Below are 21,118 nucleotides of genomic sequence, written 5' to 3'. Positions count from 1 at the left end.
GGTTTACGTGTCTACTTCAGTATATTTAATGAACCTGAGTGAAGGCTTTATGGTTACGTATGACTCTGCATTATTTTAAGATGAAAAATTAATGCAATAGAAGAGATGAGGAGGCACAGATAGAAAGAAAATGTGTGTGTCTATGTGTGTGTGCATTCTCTGCTACATTAATCGGTGTAGAGTAATGAGATACTGGTGGGGCTGATACAGGAAACAAAAGAAGAACACAGAGGGGGGAAAATGGCAAAGGACAAAAAAAAGGAAGTCCAGAGAAAAGAGACAAAAGAGAAAATGGCAGACGGGCAAAAACTGAGCAGCACAGGGCTGCACTGTCTTCTATTTTGGCTCAGGTGGGCTCCGGTCCAGGCATAACTCTAACCCACAGGGAGGGTTTTTTTGATCACGGCCACTCCCTTCAAAATGCCCCATTTCCACAGATTCTACAAAACACACTTTCACACTTTCAATAAGAAAAACAGGAAGTATGGCACGTCTGACACCGCTGCTGTTTTCTTTCTCTTTCACATGTAATCTCATTTGTACAGGCTTTAGGTGGAAACGTCGTGCACACATACACATAGAGACACAGACAGATAAACAGCTGAGTGCAGACAGAACGCACGAGGCCTTATCGGGCATATCGGGCATAGTTGAGCAAGGCATCATGGATGAATTCTCTCATTTTTGCCCGTCTAGGATTCATAGAGTGAATCGATATGAACAAACAGTGAAAACGACATCAAAATTCTCCAGAGTCCAAGGACGTGTCTTAACAGGTTTTACTTTGCTTTTCTCCACACAACAAGCAGCAACTTTAACGTCTGAAAAATGAACATGAAAAACGAGCACATGTGCCAAAAAATGGAGACAGCAGTTCCTTGATTGGCCGCTTGGATCTGGCCAATTTAACAGCAAAATAAACACGTTCACAGCCTGCTGCAACAAACTCTTCTGGTCTTTGTGTCTACTTTTCCCATGAAAACCAGCTAAATAATCTTGTCAAATCTGACCGTCACTTCAGTTCGTTGACTTTAAAAGAAGGCTATTGCCTTCAGGTTTCTAAATTTGAGCCTCTGGGTGACAACAGACCGGGTGGATGCTACCACATGATTAAATTCTCCCCTCCCAAATAATTAGGTGGTTTGGCTCAAACAGCTTGAAAACCCGAATCACAAAAATGTAAGACCAAGAGGAAAATATGTGATTGGAATCGTGGGTCCTGCTTTTGTTCCTCACCGTCTGAACAAAACCCAGGCTCACTAAGCTCACTGTAGGCAGGTGACACCCCACAAACTCCAAATATGAACCTCTTGCTGGCTGAGTGCGATGCTTTATCGCTGAAAATCTTCAAACGTCAACGTCATTAGTAAGTTACGTAAGTGGACTGTTCCTCCTGAGCGGACATGTCGGCAGCCCGTGATGAGACGCTGCACTTTGGGAAACCTGCTTCATAGCACCACTCAGATGAAGGAGTTAAGACACAAAGTATGTGCTTGACAGGCTCGTGGCAGATTTGACCCTGTTAATAACGAGGACCTTTACTGCTTAACCCCGCTGTGAAATATGCACAAAAATGTCACCTGTGGGCCATTTGTGATTAGGGGCACCACTGGACTCCAGAGGAAAATAAGAGCAACATGTGGCTTTCTAAGCTGTAGAACAGGGTTGTCAAACATAAGGCATGGGGGCCAGAATTGGCCAGGTGAAAACTCCAATCCGGCCCACTGGACAAATTTGGAAAATATGAAGTTATGGAAGCCCGTTTCCGCCACTAAAAAAAAAAAAAGGATCCATAACTCAAAATTTCGAGTTATTTTCTCGAAATTTCGACATATTAACTCAAAATTTTGAGAAAAGTAACTCGAAATTTCGAGTTAGCGCTGCCAATCAGTAATCTACGTGAATGACGTCATTTCCTCGTTACAAATGCTACAGCTAAGCTACCGGTATTACATCCAGTCGTGAATGGTCACAGATTGCTGAGTGTTTTTAGCCTGGCTTCACAAATGATGAAATCCCTGTGTTATTAGCTGAATCACATGGTGTTACTATCAGCAAACGTACTCGCGAAAGCGCCAATTTGTTGGGATCCGTTTTTGAGTGCGCGTTCCTCTGCGCCACATGCTTCCAGGTAACAAGAAAGCGACCTCATTCACATATATTTTTGATTGGCAGAGCTAACTCGAAATTTTGAGAAAAGTAACTCGAAATTTTGAGTTATATTTCTCGAAATTTCGAGTTATGGATACTAGCTGTTTTGTTTTTATTTAGTGGCGGAAACAGGCTTCCATAGAAAGTGTTAGCACAGTGTTAGAAGAAGCTAAACAGACCTATTTTTAAATGATCCACATACACACAGATTTTTAGATCTGGACCTTTATAAAATCTAGAGTTGATCGCATCCAGATTTGATAAAAATAAATAAATAAATAAAATAAACAAAACAAGGAAGGAGAAGTAGAAATGATCCGCTTTCTTCTCTCGAGCACTTTGGATAAAATGAGATTAAAAAAAAGAAACTAATGATTAAACAATGTAAATATGAGCAAGCGTGGGAGCAGTGCTGGAGAAAAGCCTTTAAAGGGTGAAACAGAAGGTTCTTGACCTGCAGCTACTCTGATTAACGTCTTATCAGCATCTCTTTAGATTTCAGTGGATGGTGAAATAAAAGCAGGGAGAGGAGGAGAAGGAGAAGAAGAAGAAGAAGAAGAAGAAGAAGAAGAAGAAGAAGAAGAAGAAGAAGGAGAAGAAGAAGAAGAAGAAGAAGAAGAAGAAGAAGAAGAAGAAGAAGAAGAAGAAGAAGAAGAAGAAGAAGAAGAAGAAGAAGAAGAGCTGCTGCTGCTACAGGTGCTGATCACACAGTAAACTCACATGGTATAATGTACACTACATTTACTTGGAGCCTGTGTGTGTGTGTGTGTGTGAGAGAGATCCTGAGAGCATAAAGAAACATCGACACACAGAGTCAAAGTGTACGTGCTTTAATACGTGAATGTTTTTGTCATTGTGTAATGCAAACTTGCAGCTAAAACTAAGTCTCTGCTAATTCATGTAAAGCTGATCACGAGCTAAAGATATGGGTCAGCGATGCATACTGTGTGTGTGATGTGTAAGCATAGTTCAGAGTTTAAGGTTTAAACAAGGCCAAGCAGAAAGAGTGAACGAACGTTGGTCATGTATTCCAGAGATATCAAAAACATCAGTTTTTGTTAACAGAGCTTTGAGCAACAAGACTGTTTCCGGATCACCAGAAATTCCTTTAAATAAACATATTTTCCTATATTATGCTGAATAAGACTTGAGACTTCGCTGATTGCCCCAGAAGCAGCAGATTCAGGGCTGACAAAGGCCCCACAAGTCAGCCACTCACCATAAACTCCCACGCTCAAGCACCAGATGTTGAAAATGGAATTAAAATGTTTAATCAACCTTTTTGGTCTCCATAGCCATCTTTGGTGATTGGATACTGAATGTGATGACGAGGGTGTGGATCTGACTGCGAAGCTGCACGCTCATTGGCTAAAGATTTTAAAGACTTTAACCCTGTCCTTGGATTGACCATAAATTTAAAAAAATGTAATTAGGATTGCATTCAATATGAAGTCTTCTATAAAAGTCATTAAGAGAATGCAGTTTGGGCCCCACTATAGCTCACCGTGCACTGAAGGGCGGAGTCCTTACTGGAGTCTGCCCTGGGCCGCTATATGTGGCACCCACCCCTCCAATAACACACACACACACACACACACACACTTCTGTCCCCACCTTCTGCTCAGCACTGTCGTCCAGTAAACTAACGGACAGTTTACATCTTTTGTGTATTCACTTTTCAGATCCAGAAGTTACATCTATCTTTTACAGTGTCTATGGATGTATCTGTGGATCCCTACTGGCAGAGTTGTCATGTCTGTATGGCATAAACAGCCCAACATCTGATCAAAACTAGTCTACTAGTTGCGCCGAAGTCTGCCATCTGTCAAAGTTTTAGAGTTTACGCAAATGCAAAATCAGTTTGTGCTGCTACTACTTTTGTTTTTATGAATTCCCATTTAAATTGCTGTAAAATGTTGCCATGTCTATAACTGAACACTAAGTGTGCCTGTTAGCTTCAAACATGAGCTGTTTCAGGCTTCTCTCTGACCCCTTCTTTTAAAGTGCACTTGGCCCTCGCTTTGAGGGGCCCCATGAGAGGCTCTCATTTACCTTCCGCCTGACTCGGGCCGTTGAAGATTCCCTCTCTCTAAGGTGTCGTCTCCAGGGGTGATAGGCTTGCTGCAGCCATGGCAACGCACTTGATCCCCACAGCTTGCCACAAAGACGAGGAGGGCGGAGGGCATGAGGTGATTGGCCGAAAACCCGCGTTGCGCGAGCACACGCACGGATACACACAAAGTTCTAGCTTAGGCAAAAATGCAGAAAAAGTGTACACTGTGTGTGTGTGTGTCTGAGGGGGACACTTTCAAGCCCACACACCGTTTTCCTCCCACCAACACAGACGCACACACTGACAACTCCATTATTACGCGCCTGTCTGTCAAAGCCGACATGATAACTTAGCCAGCCCCGCGGCCAGGATAAAGAGCAATGCTGCACAGACTGTTACATGTAGCTCAATGACTGACCCAGAAAACACCTTAAACACTGTCACAATGAGCAACAAGCAACCTGAAAATGTGTGTGTGTGTGTGTGTGTGTGTGTGTGTGTGTGTGTGTGTGTGTGTGTGTGTGTGTGTGTGTGTGTGTGTGTGTGGGCAGGACAGAAGTGGTGATTATGTCCTTGTTCACGGATGTGCTCGGGGAGTATGGAAAGGATGTCTGCAGAATGCGTTTACAGGCGTGCACATTGAGTGAGCGAGTGGCGAGCTCGTGCGTGCGGGAGCGATGCAGGAAGCGGCGAGCAGAGCTGCAAACGTCCACATAGTTCACTGGGATCATAAAGGAAGGAGAGCGCACAGTCTTTTATTTTATTTGCAGTCGCCTGAGGAAACGCCATTGTTACTCTGATGACTGGATGAAAATGGATGCCTGAAAATGTGCCCTTGATGGTTTTTGGTGCTTGCGGTTAAACTGTGCAAACTACAAAATAGGACCAAGCGTGTTTTTATTTTCATAAAGTAGCCGCAAAAGAATGGTTTTAATCAGGGAAAAGGCTGGAGCCAAAATAAAGACGGGCACAGAACCAAAACCAACTCTGGTGTTTGTGTATGTGAGTGAAGTGAAGTGATTTTCGATCATGTCACGCACGGGCTCAAGTATTCCACCTTCCCTCTGGCAGCAACAAACTCTATCATGTCCACATTACCTCACCTGCCCTGTGGCTGTGTAAACCTAGAAGTGTGAACACACACACACTTTACACGAGGCTACAATGTACCATGTTCAAGAATATATGTTACTACCGTCCCCATCGTCTCACGGCTTCGATCTATCTGTCAGTGTAACAGACGGACAGCAGCCATTGTTGGCTCGAGGCTTTCAAGAGGCACAACCAACATGCAGACGACACATAAGCGGACGCAAGAGTAACTTTATCCTGTTTGGACCCTCTCGAGAAAATTCCTTCCCCCTAGTTGGCAAAGTCAAACAGCCGGTATGCTGACATCAATGGCATTACCTTCTGAATGATGCGTTTTATCTGCTTGTTGTAATGCTTGAGGTATGTCATAGGCGCCTTTTGTCTGCCTCTTTGTCAGCAAGCTAATGCAAAACTACTACAACTGAAATCGTGAAATTTCTGGTGGAGGATGGAGGATGGACAAAAGGAGAACCTGAGGAAATTTTGGCACAAATCTTGATCACTTTTTTATTTTTTAAAGTTGACCTTGGTGGAAGCACAGTTCATAGGCAGGCTTTGGCTCTTTGTCTTCTTTTGCTTAATTAATAACAATAAAGTTTTGCTCTTCTTTTACATTACTTACTTACATACACAACTTTAGGACTTTTTGTTGCATCTTCAACCAGACTTTGGCTAATTATGATCATGTGACACAGAGGTCTGAATCTGGCCTCTGAGGTACTAGCTACTGCTGCACAGTGACCATCTAATTGTTATTTAAAGGGCCTCACAGAGCTCACAGCATAAAGCGATTAAGGATCATCAGGATTGATGCTAATGTTTTGCGGGAAAAAAACCTAATGGTGCAATAAAAGCCGGATCTGACGGGGATCACAGAAGAGATAAAGAGACGCAGGGAGAAGAATGAGGAGGCCGAGAGGCAAGACAGGAGGAGGAGAATATTTTACTGCAGGGAGGGCAGAGCAGCTATAAACTGTGTGGATTTTCTCTTTCTCTCTTTCTACTTTTATGCCCACCTCCCCACAAAAAATTCCACTGAATCACTGTCTTTTGCACAGTTAATACGAGGTTTAGGTCATGCTAGGTGAGGTGTGTGAAATTTCCTCCCCTTAGTAACACCCACACACACACACACACACACACACACACACACACACACACACACACACACACACACACACACACAATATTTCACATCGCAGCAGAGTTAGGAAGGAATGTCAAAAATTGGAGAAGGTGCAAAAAAAGCAGACATAAGACAGAAAGGTGTAGTTACTGTATCTCCACAGTCCAAAACACATAATCCACTGTTCCTACTGACCGCTAACTCTGCACAAAACAAACCCAACCCAATAAATTGCAAATGTACTGCATTCATCTAACTTCTCACTACTATTTCATTCTGAGGGCCAATCTTTGAGCGACACAACAGGTGATTAATGATAGCATTTGAAGTTAGATGACAATCTAAACACAAGCGTGCAAGCTCATGATGATATTTATCTTCTGTTATCATTACCAGAGCCTAAGCCTAAAGTTTAGACCTGCCACTCTGATGTTGCCAAGGAAAACACAGCCACTGCTCAGTGGGTGTCTACCCACCTGTTTGTCTGTCTGCCTGCCTAGACTCGAGCGTGTTTATTTCACCTGAGTAAATGCTTATATAGGAAGGCAATGAGAACTGACAGATGATGAGCAACAGCGCTGTAACTGTGTCCTTTCTGCTTATGCACTGTTTAGGTATTTGTAAGTAGTAGGCTCTCCAGGCAGGCGGAGCAGTGGAGCGGAAAAAGATACAAGTGCTGCATGAGGAGACTCCCTTAGCCCTGGGCAGTATGTTTCTGTGTATTAATCATAAAACTGAATATCATGACAATGTTAGTGCCTACCAAAACTACAAAGCAAAAACCTTTTAATCAGATGTTACACATAAAAATGAACTCCTAAAAAAAAAAAAAACCTGACATTGACTTTATTTACTTACTTGAGTATTTTTATACCACCAACTTGTGCTAAATATTGTTTTGAGAAAAGAAGAAAAGAGGCTCAATATATAAAGCTAGACTGAACCATGGAAAGACATGAGCATACGCATCAACTGTACCATGTGAGTTTACAGCTGCAGAAGCATAGATTGTATTTTAAAGATGGCCGTTCCCATGACGATGTCAACCACCAGTTTCTAAAATCCACATGTTGGAGCTTCAACTTTAGCCTCAATGTGGTTTGAAACCTTAACTTTAAACCCATGTTGGGTTTTTTGGAGCTTGGTGTTAGCATATTTACACGAGTACTAAAATACCAGCTAACGCTAATCAAGGTTAGCTAGCTTTAGCCACAAACTGTGTGGGTTCAAAACAGAGATGATTTCTAATTCAACCTAAGTATTATACTAATAAAATGCAAGAATGCACTCACCTAAACTGAAGTACAAACTGAAGGCACACTATTTGTCAGATAATTCCATCAAAAGTCTTTTAAGAAGACAGCCTTCAGTGACTTGAATTAGTGGATATGAAGCCTTTAGGCAGCATACCGATCACCCTACAAAGAAAACAAGCTCCTAATTTGAAGCTTCAACAAATCCTAAACAGGTATAGAATTTGTTTGTAAGTCCTTATGTTTATAAGTTCCTGTGTTTTATGAAATGAAAATGTTTTGGACCTGGGTGTGCGTGTTGATCATTTTTTGAGTATTTTGGAGCCAAGTGGCCACTGGAGGAAGCAAAATTTTTGGTACTTTAGTCTTGCCTTAATTTTTCATCCCTTGAGATTTAAGTTTTCTAGTGAACAAAGTTTCCAGGTCTGAAAAATGACACAAGCAGAACTCATTCAAATAGTCAGGAAATGGCAACTGCTTCAAAATGAACTGAAAGTCTAACTAGACAGTCTTCTACAGTTTCCGGCAGCTCCACTTAGAGGTCGAGTGGATCATCTCCCTGTATTTTACCTTGTCCATAGCATCCTCTTATGTCACACCTACACTCTGGACGTCCTCCTTCACTACATGAATATTCTCTTTGGTCTTCCTCTTTTCCTTCTGCCTGGCAGCTCCATCTTCAACATCATTCGTCCAATATAGCCACCATCCATCGCCTCTCTAACTCTGTGTCTAGCCTGAGCTGTCCTCTTCCACCATGCCAACCTTCAGCTTGGCCTCCTGTGTTTTATAAGAAAATGACCCAACTTCTCACCAGATTTATGACCTCATTAAATGCTGTATACACGCTTTATGGGGTAACTACCTTGTGACTGAGAAGTCACTAGTGTCTGTGGATGCAATGCCCTCATTTTCTTCAGATCCATCCCTTTTTTGACATCCAATTTTTACAAGGTGCCAATGGCCTCAATGTTCAGTTCAAGTCTTCACAAACTGATGCATGACATACGCATTAGCTAACTTATTTATAGAGTGTTGGAAGAACACTGTGGAGCAATGTTATGACTCGTGGGTCCCCCTTGTGTTTATGGACAAACACAGGGATGATGTAATAATCATCCCTTCTACCAGTGACACATTGTTATTGGCACGTTGCGGTAATATCATGCAAAGAAGCAAGTGTCCACAAAAGCAGTGAAGAAGCAGACCGCTAGCAAACATGTAAAAATGTTACGATTTAACTAAATATTAGAAGAAAAAAAACGGCCTTAAAAGTGATGCATGACTTCATAAAGAAGTCTAACAGAAAAGCCAGGTCAAAGCCTTCAACAGCCAAACAACAAACCAAAACCACACCATCTATGTTTTCTACAGTGGAGACTAGACCAGAGCCAAGTGACAGAGTTAGTCCAGTGGACTGTACTAGAAGCAGAGCGAGGACTAAATGAGACCCAGGCGAAGGGGAAAAAAAGCCCAGTTGGGGACTAAGCTAGAGGTCAGAGGTTACCTCCTTCTTATTGAGCTCCAGCCAGGCGGTATAGAGAGGGAGCCGCAGAGCTCCGCTGGAGTCCACCAGACTCCACCCGTCCTGGGAGAGAGACACCGTGAGAGAGAGACACTGCATTAGACCTGCAGCTCACAGCCAAGCCTCATCAGCATGCGTGTATGCTCTTTACTCACGTGAACGTGTAATTAGTGCATTTTTTGTGATTCTTTTTATACTTTACTTTTTGCTTCTTTTGTACGTGCAGATTAATTTTGTATTTTCATTAAGAAAAGTAATAAATTATGAAAAAAAAATCAAAAGTACGGTGACGGAGTGCGTCTGAATCTTTGTTCCCATCAGCACAACAACAGCGCTGCACGCGAGATGCCTTCATGCTCCGCGGTTACATTCGCTACCGACCAATTTGCCAACAATAACGACATCCTTCTTGCCCACTTCAAAAACACCTCTCCCACCACCTCGCACAATAGGCTACAACTCACGCACTGCCGCCTTTGGACAAGAGCGACTGTGGCAGATTTACGTCACGCTGTGAAATGCAACGCTGTGTGAAGAACAGGTGAAATTTACAGCAGGAAAAAAACAGTGGAAACATTCAAACACGTGAAAGCCCCGAAACCCGGCTACCAGCATGTCGACAAAGCCAGTAACACAACAGCGACACAAGAACATGTGCAGCACTATGCGATGATTACAGTAAGTTAGTAAAAAGTGATCAATATTTTTCCTCTGAGGGGGTGTAGGTTTACCTACTATGTTTGAACATGAACACATGTTGCTGTATCGTATTACAGTTGGTAAAATAGCAGCTAAAGGTAGCTAAAGGCACTGTGTGTGTTTATGTGTGATGATAACCTCAACTGTCTAAGGTCTGTGGAAACATCAAGAAGAACAAAGAATAACATGGCCTCTTCCTCTGAAAACACACCCTGACTGGGAATGCAGAGTCTGGGGCTTCACCTTAAAAAAAAAGAGAACTACTTAACCTTTTTTAAAAGCACTTAGTAAAGACAACACACAAAACCTTCACCCATGTCTGTGCAGGAACATGAGATCTGGCAGTTTAACACCATAGCACACGCACAGATACAATGAGCCCTGTGCCCTTCATCTGCAGCAAACACTCACACAGAAGTGTATGAGTGAGTGTGACACAGTTAAACACCTAAAAAGGAATGCGTGCCACTCTGTTGTGCGACGGCCACCCGGGCAAGTTGATGTAAAACTGCAACTAAAGGAGGATGGATGACTACTTCAAAACCACTGTCGGGCTCTTTGCAGGGTATCTTAAAAACAGTTATCCACTGAGCGCCTGTACGTAAGGCTGCGCGTGTGCGTGTGCGTGTGTGTGTGTGTGTGTGTGAGTTCACGCTGCAAACCCAAATAAATCCTGAGACATCAACAAAGAGATGGATAAAAGCACGAAGACGAGGGTAAGAGTCTGTTTATTTTACAGCACAGACTGAGATAAGTGTTTGGATCCACTCTTCTGGTGACGAAAAGTGAGACAAAGAAAAAATCTGCATTAATATATTTGTATTTGGTCTTTATTTACAGAGACTATTACCAGGAGCCTCCAATATTTTATCCTCTGAGAACTAATAAAATTTCAGTATCCATGTTTTTTGAAAAAAGTTGGGATGCCGTGCAAAATGTAACTAAAAGTCAATTAAACTGACAGAATATGGAATGGATGGGAGCATATAATGCTATAAACCTGTGTACACCTTTCACCACTGACGGTATACACCAATTATATAAGCTTCCAACTAAATAAATTAGGCACTAATGTACCCCCATACCACCAGAGATGCAGGGTTTTGAACTGAGCGCTGACAACAAGCAGGATGGTCCCTGTTCTCTGTATGTTTTGTTTTTGTTTTTGTTTTGTTTTGTTTTACTTTTCCAACATTTTCTTACCCTTGTTTCAATGTTTTTGAGCTGCTTTGAGAATATTTTGACAATAATTGCTACATACATATTGTTTAACAGATAACCGATTACTTCACTGAGCTGAAAAACAAGCAGAGTGAAAATCAACTTTGTTAAATTTAAAATTTGTACGTTTTCAATACCTTCATAACACAAAACTATTTTTTTTTAAATATCAAAGAAAGCCTGTCAGGAGGGGTGAGTAACAGGTCTCTAATTAACCGAGAGGTCCAGTCCTGCAGAGGTGGAATGCAAAAACACACACACAGCATATTAAAAAACATTTCACACTACCCTGTGAAGCAATTTGCATTTATGTTCTGATGATTAAAACGCTGTCACACAAGCAACCTTGGTGAGACCGAGGGAAGAACAGCAAAGGCAAAAGTAAGAGTGAACTTATGGTACTCGCTAAGCCTGTCTGGGAATGCTGTCTGCACACCCTAACTGCAATTATCACAGCCAATATTAGCCGGCACGATACTATGAGCATGTCTAACATCATGTGGGAAAAACACTATAATAAAAATATTGCAAACACACGGGCACGTCATGTCTGCAGACCTGGATTTAGGACCATGAGGATGGGCTACATGAAGGTTAATTATAGGTTATTTTTACATAGTTTGGCTTTAACTATGATATAAAATGTTACTAAGATTGTTGCTGTAAATTCCACCTTATTAATCATTTCCATGGTTCACTTGTGTAAATGTACTAACCAACAACATATCAATAATAATAATGCATGAAATAGAGCCGCAGGATTATTGGAGTACAGCATATGTGGGAAGTAGCAAACTTATATTTACTGTTAACACTCTGATAGTAACTAAAGAGGTACCTGTGGAGTTCATGAAATTAACTTTAAGGTTGTAGTCGCTGCGAGGTTCAGTGAAAACCTCCATGCAGGTGGCCTAGCAGACACACAATCACGATACAACTCATATCCTGCCCAGTGTCCTAAATTGCATCATTTCCTGCAACAAGAAGCATCACTTCCTGTAGCTAACACACATCAAAACCCAGGAGAAAACCTCCAGCTGCTCCAGGAATATCCCTTCAACACACTTTATCTGTGTTTGCGTCTGTGCATCCTGTTTGAGTTTGCTAACACAGTTGGCTGTCCTTGAGTCTTTGCTCTATGGAATCTCAACAATGTCTTTATCCTTCCATTGGTATTGTGTGGCATTCTCTAATAGGGGTACACACATTAGCACACATTCAGAAACACGCGCACTCTCGATTTGTCTGCCCCCCCTCCCCCGGATTTAACCGCATGCACATACACGCCCAGCTTTCCAGTCGACTCTCATCACCGCAACAATTGCAAATCCATGTCTGTTGTCATGCCAACCCTCCCCTGACCTTTGACTTTCAGTTTTTATTAGAGGCACCCTAATTCTTCAGATGACAGCTACAGACACTTGAAAAAAGGGGGCAAACATAAAGTCGTACACAGCTTCACTCGCCTCATCGTTTGACCCAATAAACCATGGTGTGTGTGTGCATGTGTGTGTGTGAGGACTGCGTGAGTGTGCCGTTAAACAATACAATTAGATTGTATGTGGGGCCAACAACCCTGGATTAAGTTGCACCTCCTTGGGACAACTGCTAACTTGTTTAAAGCCAGTGATTAAAAATAAAGCAAGCCATTATCACAAGCTATTACAGGCTTGAGGGAGCTTTGACTTTACTTTGCGTGTGTTGTTTGTTTTCTTTCTATACAAGGAGAAATGTCAGTTTTGGGTTTAAAAAAAAGTTTGCTTTTAACTGGTTGCCCTGAAGATGGCGACCAGTCCTATGACTACTTGCAGTCAGTTCTGTCTTTAAAACAGATATTGGTGCATCAAGATGGCAAGAAAAGAGCAATAAGATGGAGTTGATCTGCTATCAGTTTGTGACTGAATGGCAATCGCGTGCAATCTGTTTGAGATAAGATGACTGTGTTAAATCTGTTGTCATCTGCATACAATGAAATTCACATTATCTACTTCATTCAGAGTCCAACCAAAACCTCAGATACACCTCATGAAACAGAAAATCCCTCTATTAACAGTGACCTAGTTGCTGCAGGATGGCAATTTAACTGCAAAAGGACATCGGCAACCTTGCTTTTATACAGGAATACAACCACAACACAACCTGTTGGTGCAGACTGACTCACACACTGCGTGTGTTTGAGACAAAGACAGAGAGATCCTATGTGAGGCTTCATCATGTTCCTACATACACATGTCAACAGGCCTAATCTATTGTGAGAACATTACTGCTTTCTGCCATATTCATTTCCACTAATCCCCCCGCCAGTGCTTGGAGGATTATATTACCATCAGTCAATCTGACTTCTGATCATTCAGCACATGAGGAAAAGCTGACCCGGTGTCAGCGCTGCAGTCGGCCTTGGGCTAATTTAACGGAATGTGTCGCCAGCTCTGAAAATCACTGGTCTGTATCAAGACTGACAGAAGCGAAACGCACACGCCCCCCTCCTTCACACACAAATAACGCTTGTGATACTGGGGCTACAAATGCGTGCGTTCGTGTGCTGCCTACTTGTATCTGCATGCTGGGGAATCGAAAAGGAAGCCTATAGGATCAGTAGAGTTAAATAAAAAAAACAAAACAAAAGCAAACTGCACAGAAAGGGAACAAAGCAGGAAATCTGTTCAGACATGGGAATTAATCTCTCATTTCCAGGGTGGCGTTCTTACAAATACCTGACAACCCCATGGACAAACAAAACAAAGAAGTCTTCCATGTCAACAGACTGTATCCAGAAATAATACCTGTAGTAGCGATGAGCCTTGCAGCAGCACCGAAGCAGGTTTGAACCATTGTTTCTACAGCATCACTATTCTGTCAAGAAGTTGACAAAAAGGTCATACAACCTCAAACAATAGACGTACAGATGTAACCCAGAAGCTAACACATAAAGTGCGGCAGCCCGATTCATCAGCTTTGATGAATACGTCCCTGTCAAGGCAACCAAACATGCTCAGGGATCTATAGCTCGTGGACACAAGAAAGGCGAGCAACCTGTGAAATGTGAGAAGCTGTGCATTGTGAGCAAGTGTCAGGCCAAGAATCGGGGTACTCTCTTTAACAGGTTGCAAGACCCAGGTGCTGCAGTAATACGACGCCGAGTCACGTACACTCACGTACATTTAGTGAAATCACGAAAGTAAAGAATGAAAAAGATGGAACAATATTTTTTGGATAGCATGAGCACACCTCTTAGCTTCCAAAGAGTAAAGGCAGCACATGCTGATGAGGACAGGATCCATTAGCATCGGGAAGATGGTGCATTTAATGCTGTTTCAACTTTCATACACTGGGTTGATGAGTACTCTGTTTTGACAGCAAACGTTAAATGCAGTTATCAAACGTTCAATTTTACAGCAACCAAACACGACACAAAAGCTTGTTCATCCTCAGAAATAGAGCGTTCTCTTATTTCTCGTCTGGCTTAATATTATAAGAACAACGCCTGCAGGGTGGAAGTTTGTCAAGTAACACCAGGAACTGACTGCAATGTAAACCCTTTTAATATAATATTGCAGCTGAAGAGGATACTCAAGCTACACTGCGAAATAATCAAAGTCGGGTTTTTTTCTCATTTAGAAAACAGGACCATCGTGGGAACATTTTAGGAAATCACTTTGAGCTGTGAGTGAAACAAACTAATAATTCCCACGGATGTTGGTGATTAGGAATACCTCTAGACTGTGGCATTATGGAAATATGCTTGAGCTGCATATGGAGGTCATTCACGCTTAACTAAGACAGACATGCTACATTCACTTTAGTGGCCCAATGGTGAACTTTAACACTTGAAGCCAGGCTATAATTCAGAATTTAGGACTGAAACACAGGGGAACAACCTAACTACACTTTTAGATAATCTCACAAATCACCGGTCAACATCAAAGAAATCCTCTTCACTCCCACAACACAATTCCTGAACTCACTAACCCTCAACCCTGGCTAAACACACTATCACCCCAGTATTATGAATCGCACACCAAAACAGGAAAAAAAAAAAATCATATTCAAGCACAAACTCTTCTCTCCCAACTTTGAGCCAGGATCCTTTGTTTTAGTGGTGAGAATGGAAAAAGTTTTCTGGAACTATATTTTCTGCTTGCATTTCTTACCTTGTTGTAGTAATGGAGCTGGACTGAGTGCCACTGACCGTCACTGACTCCACCCGGGACGTAGGGAGCCACTGTGGTCTTTGTCTCACCTACATGAGAAACAAATTGTTATTAGTTAATTCTGCAACTTGATTTGTCCACATGACTACACAGGCATGCTACTTCTCGATTTGTACACAAGGGCTTAAAATAATCAAATCAAATTGTCAATCAGTGTCAAACTGCTTGCTAAAATTTGCAAAGCAGAGCTGCTTGCAAACATTAGCAGAAAAGGAAGGAGGAAACCCCCCTGAGGATCTTTTATTTATACTAAGGCTGTACTCTCTTTCTTTAAAAGGTTAAAAAGTTTTACCTCATTGTAACACAATACATGGATCACTTCAATTTTTAAAACATAAACCACTGGCTATTGATAAGTTACTAATAAACATTAACTGTGTCTTATCTTGACATGCACGCACACCACACAGATCATAAATCAACACGCATTAGTCTGCGGCATCAGTGATTCTCAGTGTGACTGTAGTGCACAACGGCACCAGATTTGCAGAGGGTTTACCCTGTTTGTCAAGGGCAGGAGCAGCCGGGGCACACATGCCCTGCTCTGGGAAATCGGTAAACAGCGCGGCAACATTAAGGACTTGAGTGTGTGTGTGCAAGTCTTTGTATAGAAAGATAAGGAGCAAACACGAATAACTGATGTCCTACTTCGCCAATGAAAAGCACAGAAAGAAAATTACTGCAAATAATCCTGAGAGCTTCCCTCTTACTCCTCTCATTAAACGTGACTCATAATTCAAAACATTTAATTTAGGATTCATGTGTCGAATGTTTAGATATATGTCAGTTTTGAAGCAGGGCACAAGGACTTGGCTTCTCTCCCGAACAGGCTTCACCCAAAATAAGCATACTGAACTGGATTCCTCCCTGTACGCGACCATGGGAAAGTAGACTCAGCTCGGAGAACATGTGTTTGATCTGCATTCAACAGTTACCAGTTGTAACAATGATGCTGGGTGTGTGAGCACACTTGAATGAGTTTAAATGCGCTAATGTTTGTACGAATTGATCTTTCAAAAACGTTTCAAACAAATAAGTTGCCACTGTCGTGCTGCTTATGGACCTTAGCCATCATGGATTTTGTGGTGGTGTTTTTTGGCCAGTTAGGTGTCACCTTTAATCAGTCCTTTCAAAATAAAACACTCCTGTCCTTTAAAGCATCATGTTTGACTCTACTATATTTGGATAATTTGTGTATGCACTAACGTGCATTTGTCAAAAGAAAGTGGAGATAGATAAGAATTATGTACCTACGTCTCTGTAAAAGTCACTTTAGATAACGCGCACTTACGCCGAATTAATCTGCTTATAATGCAGCCGAGAACTGATACGCATCAGTCGCACACACAAAAGCAGACGATCACGCATTACAGGGCCTAACCTCCAGAGAAGGTGAGCTGAATCTGTTCGCCGATGATCTCCAGGGCGATGAAGTCATGTTTCTCGTTGAACCTGCCGTTGTAGAGGAGCAGGGCGTTTCTTTCCCTGGTAGCAAACCTGAAAAAAAATTTTTTGTAAAGATGATTACCTTTGATAAAAGGAATTTTCATATATGTGCCATAGAAAGGGCTGCGTGAATTACAGCTGTTTTTCTTTACGGGGTGCTCGTGTTTCCCATCACATTTTTTAACGCCTCTCCAAGCCAAACAGTGCGGGACTGAAAGGTCGAGAACCTTGCAGAAAGTTTTATGACGAAAAGAACCGAGGCGTTCTTGAGGAAAAGTCACTTGGAAAGGAAAGGAAGGATGTGTAAAGCACAGAGGAAACAGCGCTTCTGAAGTAGACGGTGCATGACTGTGTCTACATGTGAAAACGACACAAAAGACCTGGCAAATGAGCCAGCACCTACTTGTGTGTGTGTTCTAGGGGGTTCAAAGTTCAGATGTGTGTGTGTTTGTCTGTGTGTTTGGAGTGTAAGGTGAGGGCAGGGGAGTCAGCCGGCAGATGCTAGTGAGCACAGGAGGGCAGGAAGTCAGGATGGCTGAAGCCAAACACTGATAAGGGAATCTAGGAAACAAATCACACAGCCTTTCCTGTTTTCACCTCACTGGCAACCTTTCTCACCGTCACTCTGTCCACAGATTTTACAAAATCATCTCACCTATTACTGGTAAAAATGAGTTAAAGTACTTCTTTTTGTAATATTTACAGTACACCTGTTTTTCCTCTGGCGGTTCCACTTTGTTTTAAAAAGTGTGAAAGGCACAAATCATAAATCTTCATGTTCAGATGTACTGTGTGAATTATACCTTGGTTGTTCCTGAATGTGCATCTCTAGGTACGTATTCAAGGAGGTGAGACACAATGGAAAAGTGCATGCATGTCTCAGCACGTCCCAGCTGGCACACTTTAGTTTATCTGACTTCCACTGTGTTTAAATTGCTGCTTATGACACGCACAAATGCTCCCAGGTGGCTGAATTTTAAATAGTGACACTAAATTCTGAAACCATTCGGAAAAATGTCTTTTTCCATAGTTATTCTCAGCTGCAATCATTAGCATGTCCAACTAAGTAGCTATTATCAGGGATTTAGCTGAAGTCATATTAGTTTATCATGTATATAATCATTGTGCATCTATTGGCTTTACAGCTGCTCTGATCAGAGTTAGCTGGAAGCAACAAAAAAGTAAGGCAAGCGTAAAACTGTGATACTTTGCTAACATTAACGCGCTTAGCTATCAAGCTAAAGCTGCTAAAATTTTCTTTTTGCTTTTTTAGTAAAATCATCACTAGGGTTTTTATTTTTATTTGGAATGATAATTTAGATTCATTAAAATAATGTGTTTCTACACATGCGCAGGTGCGCATGCGCTGTCAAAATAAAAAACGTGCAGCAGATAAGAAGTTGCAACGCACGTTTGTTTAGAACTCTTAAAGATGTCAAAGAAGCAAGCTCCTTTAAGCAATTACTTTGGTTTTCCTCCACCTCCAAAGAAATGTCAGAAGGAGTCCGAACTGCAAAAGAAGCTCATATTCTCGGAAAAGTGGTTGCAGGAGGTGAGCTGGCTTCAAACAAATGATGAACGCACAGAGATGTGGTGCAGAATATGCCGTGAAAATCCCACTCTAGCGGACAACTCCTTATGTGGTGCGCGTTTTTTATTTTGACAGCGCATGCGCACCTGCGGGCCACTGATGTGCACCCCTGTGTATATATGTATATATATATATATATATGTGTACATATATATATATATATATATATATATATATACATATATATATATATATATATATATATATATATATATATATATATATATATATATATATATATATATATATATATATACACACACACATATATATATATATATATATATATATATATATATATATATATATATATATATATATATATATATATATATATATATATATATATATATATATATATATATATATATATATATATATATATATGTGTGTGTATATATATATATATATATAAAATTTTATTTCATAGAAATCACCAGCTTAAGTAAAGAAAATGTCCTTCCCTCCCACTCTGATCTGATATTTTTGGACCGCTTTTGGTGCTAAAAGGTGAAACACTCACTTTGGTTAAACAAACTTTTCTGCGCACATGACAAACCCTTTGTTTGTTTGTTTTTTCATAAACGTGTGGCTTTTTAGGCTTTCTCTTATCATGAGATCTCTTTGTGCAGCTCTAGAGCGTGAGACTGAAGGTAAAAGTGTGTTTTATATGCCAGATGTGAGAGTTGGCAACCATGCTCACATAATAAACTGTATGTGTGCCATATAAGAACTGTAATCTTGACAGGTGTAGTGGTGATTAGTAAGCAAAGAGTAGACACAAAAGATACCAAACTTACATGAAGGAGACGGTGAAGTGGAACCTTTGCCGCAGGCCTCTGAAGGTGATGAAGGACTGTCCAGGAAAGCTGCGGGTGGTCATCTCACAGTAGGGCTTCTCATACTCCCCGGGTGGACACTCGCACATGAAACCACCTGCAAGCCGGTTGATGCACGTACCACCATTCTTGCACACACCTGGTACACAGGGGTCTGATGATGCATTAATCTCACAGTGCTCGCCTGCAACAAAAAGAGGGACCAAGTTACACAGAGCTGTTCTGCATCTTTTTTTACTGTGAGAAACATTTTGCTGTTAATTGATATGGCCTGTGTTTCTCAGCTGCAGCACTACCAGGGGCGGAGCTAATGGGGGTTCTGGGATGGCACTGGCCCCAACACTATGTTGACATTTTAATGACATCATGGATGCAAATTGTTGACTTCCTCAGTGCATTACTATGAGATGCATAACTAAAAATTAAACAATATATTATGAAAGCTCTTGTGTCAGCAACAGATGCAAAATGAAAAATTTTGAACTAAAGCTTGCATGAGATTTTTTTTTTTAAATTTCCCATTCTTGCTGGTGCTTGGTCCACCCCCAAATGCAATGTAGCAATGATAATAAATGTCATCTGATTGTCTCATCAATTTGTTATCACTATGTTATCTTTTATGTGAAGCGTACCTTCCACAGTTGACTGAAATACAGACCTCACTCAGCCTTAAGGAATCCAGTTGTTTAAACAAGATGCCTTTGATTATTAGCAAAGCACATTTATTCAACTAACATGCACACGTTAAACATGGCATTAACTTTCTGTTGTTAAAGTCCCTCCAAAAACATCAGTTCAAGAAAGGCACGCCTCCCTCCAAACAGTTAATAACACTGACAAAACCCTGTTTACTGGTCTTTTCTGAGAAGCACACTTCTTAGCCAGAAGGTAATTTGGCCATGTTTGGAGAGAAGAGAGAAAAAGAGTCACGATGGAGGGACAAAGACTGCAAAAAGAAAGCAAGCTGACAGGGATAAGACTGCTGGCTTTCCTTCACTAAGCTCAGTGCATGGCTAAACTTATATTTGACTGCACTTTTAAACTTGTAAACCGAACAACGATCAGATAACAGCTGATCAGTTAAATAGCTCTTAGAGTGATTCAAGGTTGGGGTTAAGACAAAAGAAATCCACTTTTGGATGAGTGCATTCCGGTTTGTTTTTACCATCCTGATAATAAACCTTAGGTTAAGTCACTTTGGCAACATTTTCTGATATGCCCGCAACTAAAGGCATAATACCCCTGCAATTAAACAGAATTTTGATATAATTTATTTATTTAGCAAAGGTAGGCACACTTAAGGCTACTTAAAGGTAGGTACACTAGAAACTACCTTTGCTTTTTACAGGAAACAAAAAAATAACTATACTAAATTTACTAAATTTAAGTACTTTATTAGCAGTGTGTGATTTCATGTTAATTTTGCAGAAAAGCAAACAATAATTCCCCATCTTACATCATAAATACGCTTTGGTTTTTGGGGTACGGGGCATGTTATGGAGTGGATTAATCTTGCCTTTTTTACATCTTTATTGTTTTACTTCTTGGCTAGCAGTATCAGCGAACATGTTAAACCTGTAGCCTCAACCCTTTTCATCCATCTGTGGCTGCTTTGCTTGGCTTCCTGTTCAGAGCTGCTTAAGGCCAGGTCAGACTTACTTGACTACCCATTGGTCATGAGGTTATCGCTACCCTCATAAACTTCTCCTTCACATGCTAACTGCTTAACTGAAGCTGCATGGTGGTATCAAATACATGATATATTACATTATCTAATTTAATTTCGCAACAGGTCCGGGAAGGGAAAATTCCTCTAAATGACCATGTGGTTTTAGCTTTTCCAAAATCAGCCAACTGGCCCCAGCTTCCTGGCTCTGCTCATTTAAAATTCCTACGTAAATATGCCAGCAG

The 21,118-nt window shown here is 41.2% G+C and overlaps 1 protein-coding gene across 10 annotated transcripts in view; it reads right to left on the bottom strand.

The window, feature by feature from the left end:
• celsr1a (cadherin EGF LAG seven-pass G-type receptor 1a) overlaps nucleotides 1-21,118 on the bottom strand; it is a 96,510-nt gene that overhangs the window by 31,069 nt on the left and 44,323 nt on the right. For 7 of the 10 annotated variants that reach the window (XM_084909763.1, XM_084909767.1, XM_084909768.1 and 4 more), the window contains exons 4-7: nucleotides 19,169-19,391; nucleotides 16,713-16,828; nucleotides 15,272-15,360; nucleotides 9,183-9,263 (exon numbers count right to left, since the gene is read on the bottom strand). In XM_084909763.1, the coding sequence (XP_084765889.1) occupies nucleotides 9,183-9,263; nucleotides 15,272-15,360; nucleotides 16,713-16,828; nucleotides 19,169-19,391 (509 nt within the window). The remainder of the gene's footprint in view (nucleotides 1-9,182; nucleotides 9,264-15,271; nucleotides 15,361-16,712; nucleotides 16,829-19,168; nucleotides 19,392-21,118) is intronic. The other 3 variants (XM_084909769.1, XM_084909770.1, XM_084909771.1) reach the window with 1 other exon arrangement.

Source organism: Perissodus microlepis, chromosome 17, assembly GCF_051167445.1.
Source record: "Perissodus microlepis isolate ML-2025 ecotype Zambia chromosome 17, ASM5116744v1, whole genome shotgun sequence".
Taxonomy (NCBI): domain Eukaryota; kingdom Metazoa; phylum Chordata; class Actinopteri; order Cichliformes; family Cichlidae; genus Perissodus; species Perissodus microlepis.
The sequence above is the reverse complement of the archived record's forward strand: the minus strand, read 5'-3'. Positions and strand labels throughout refer to the sequence as shown.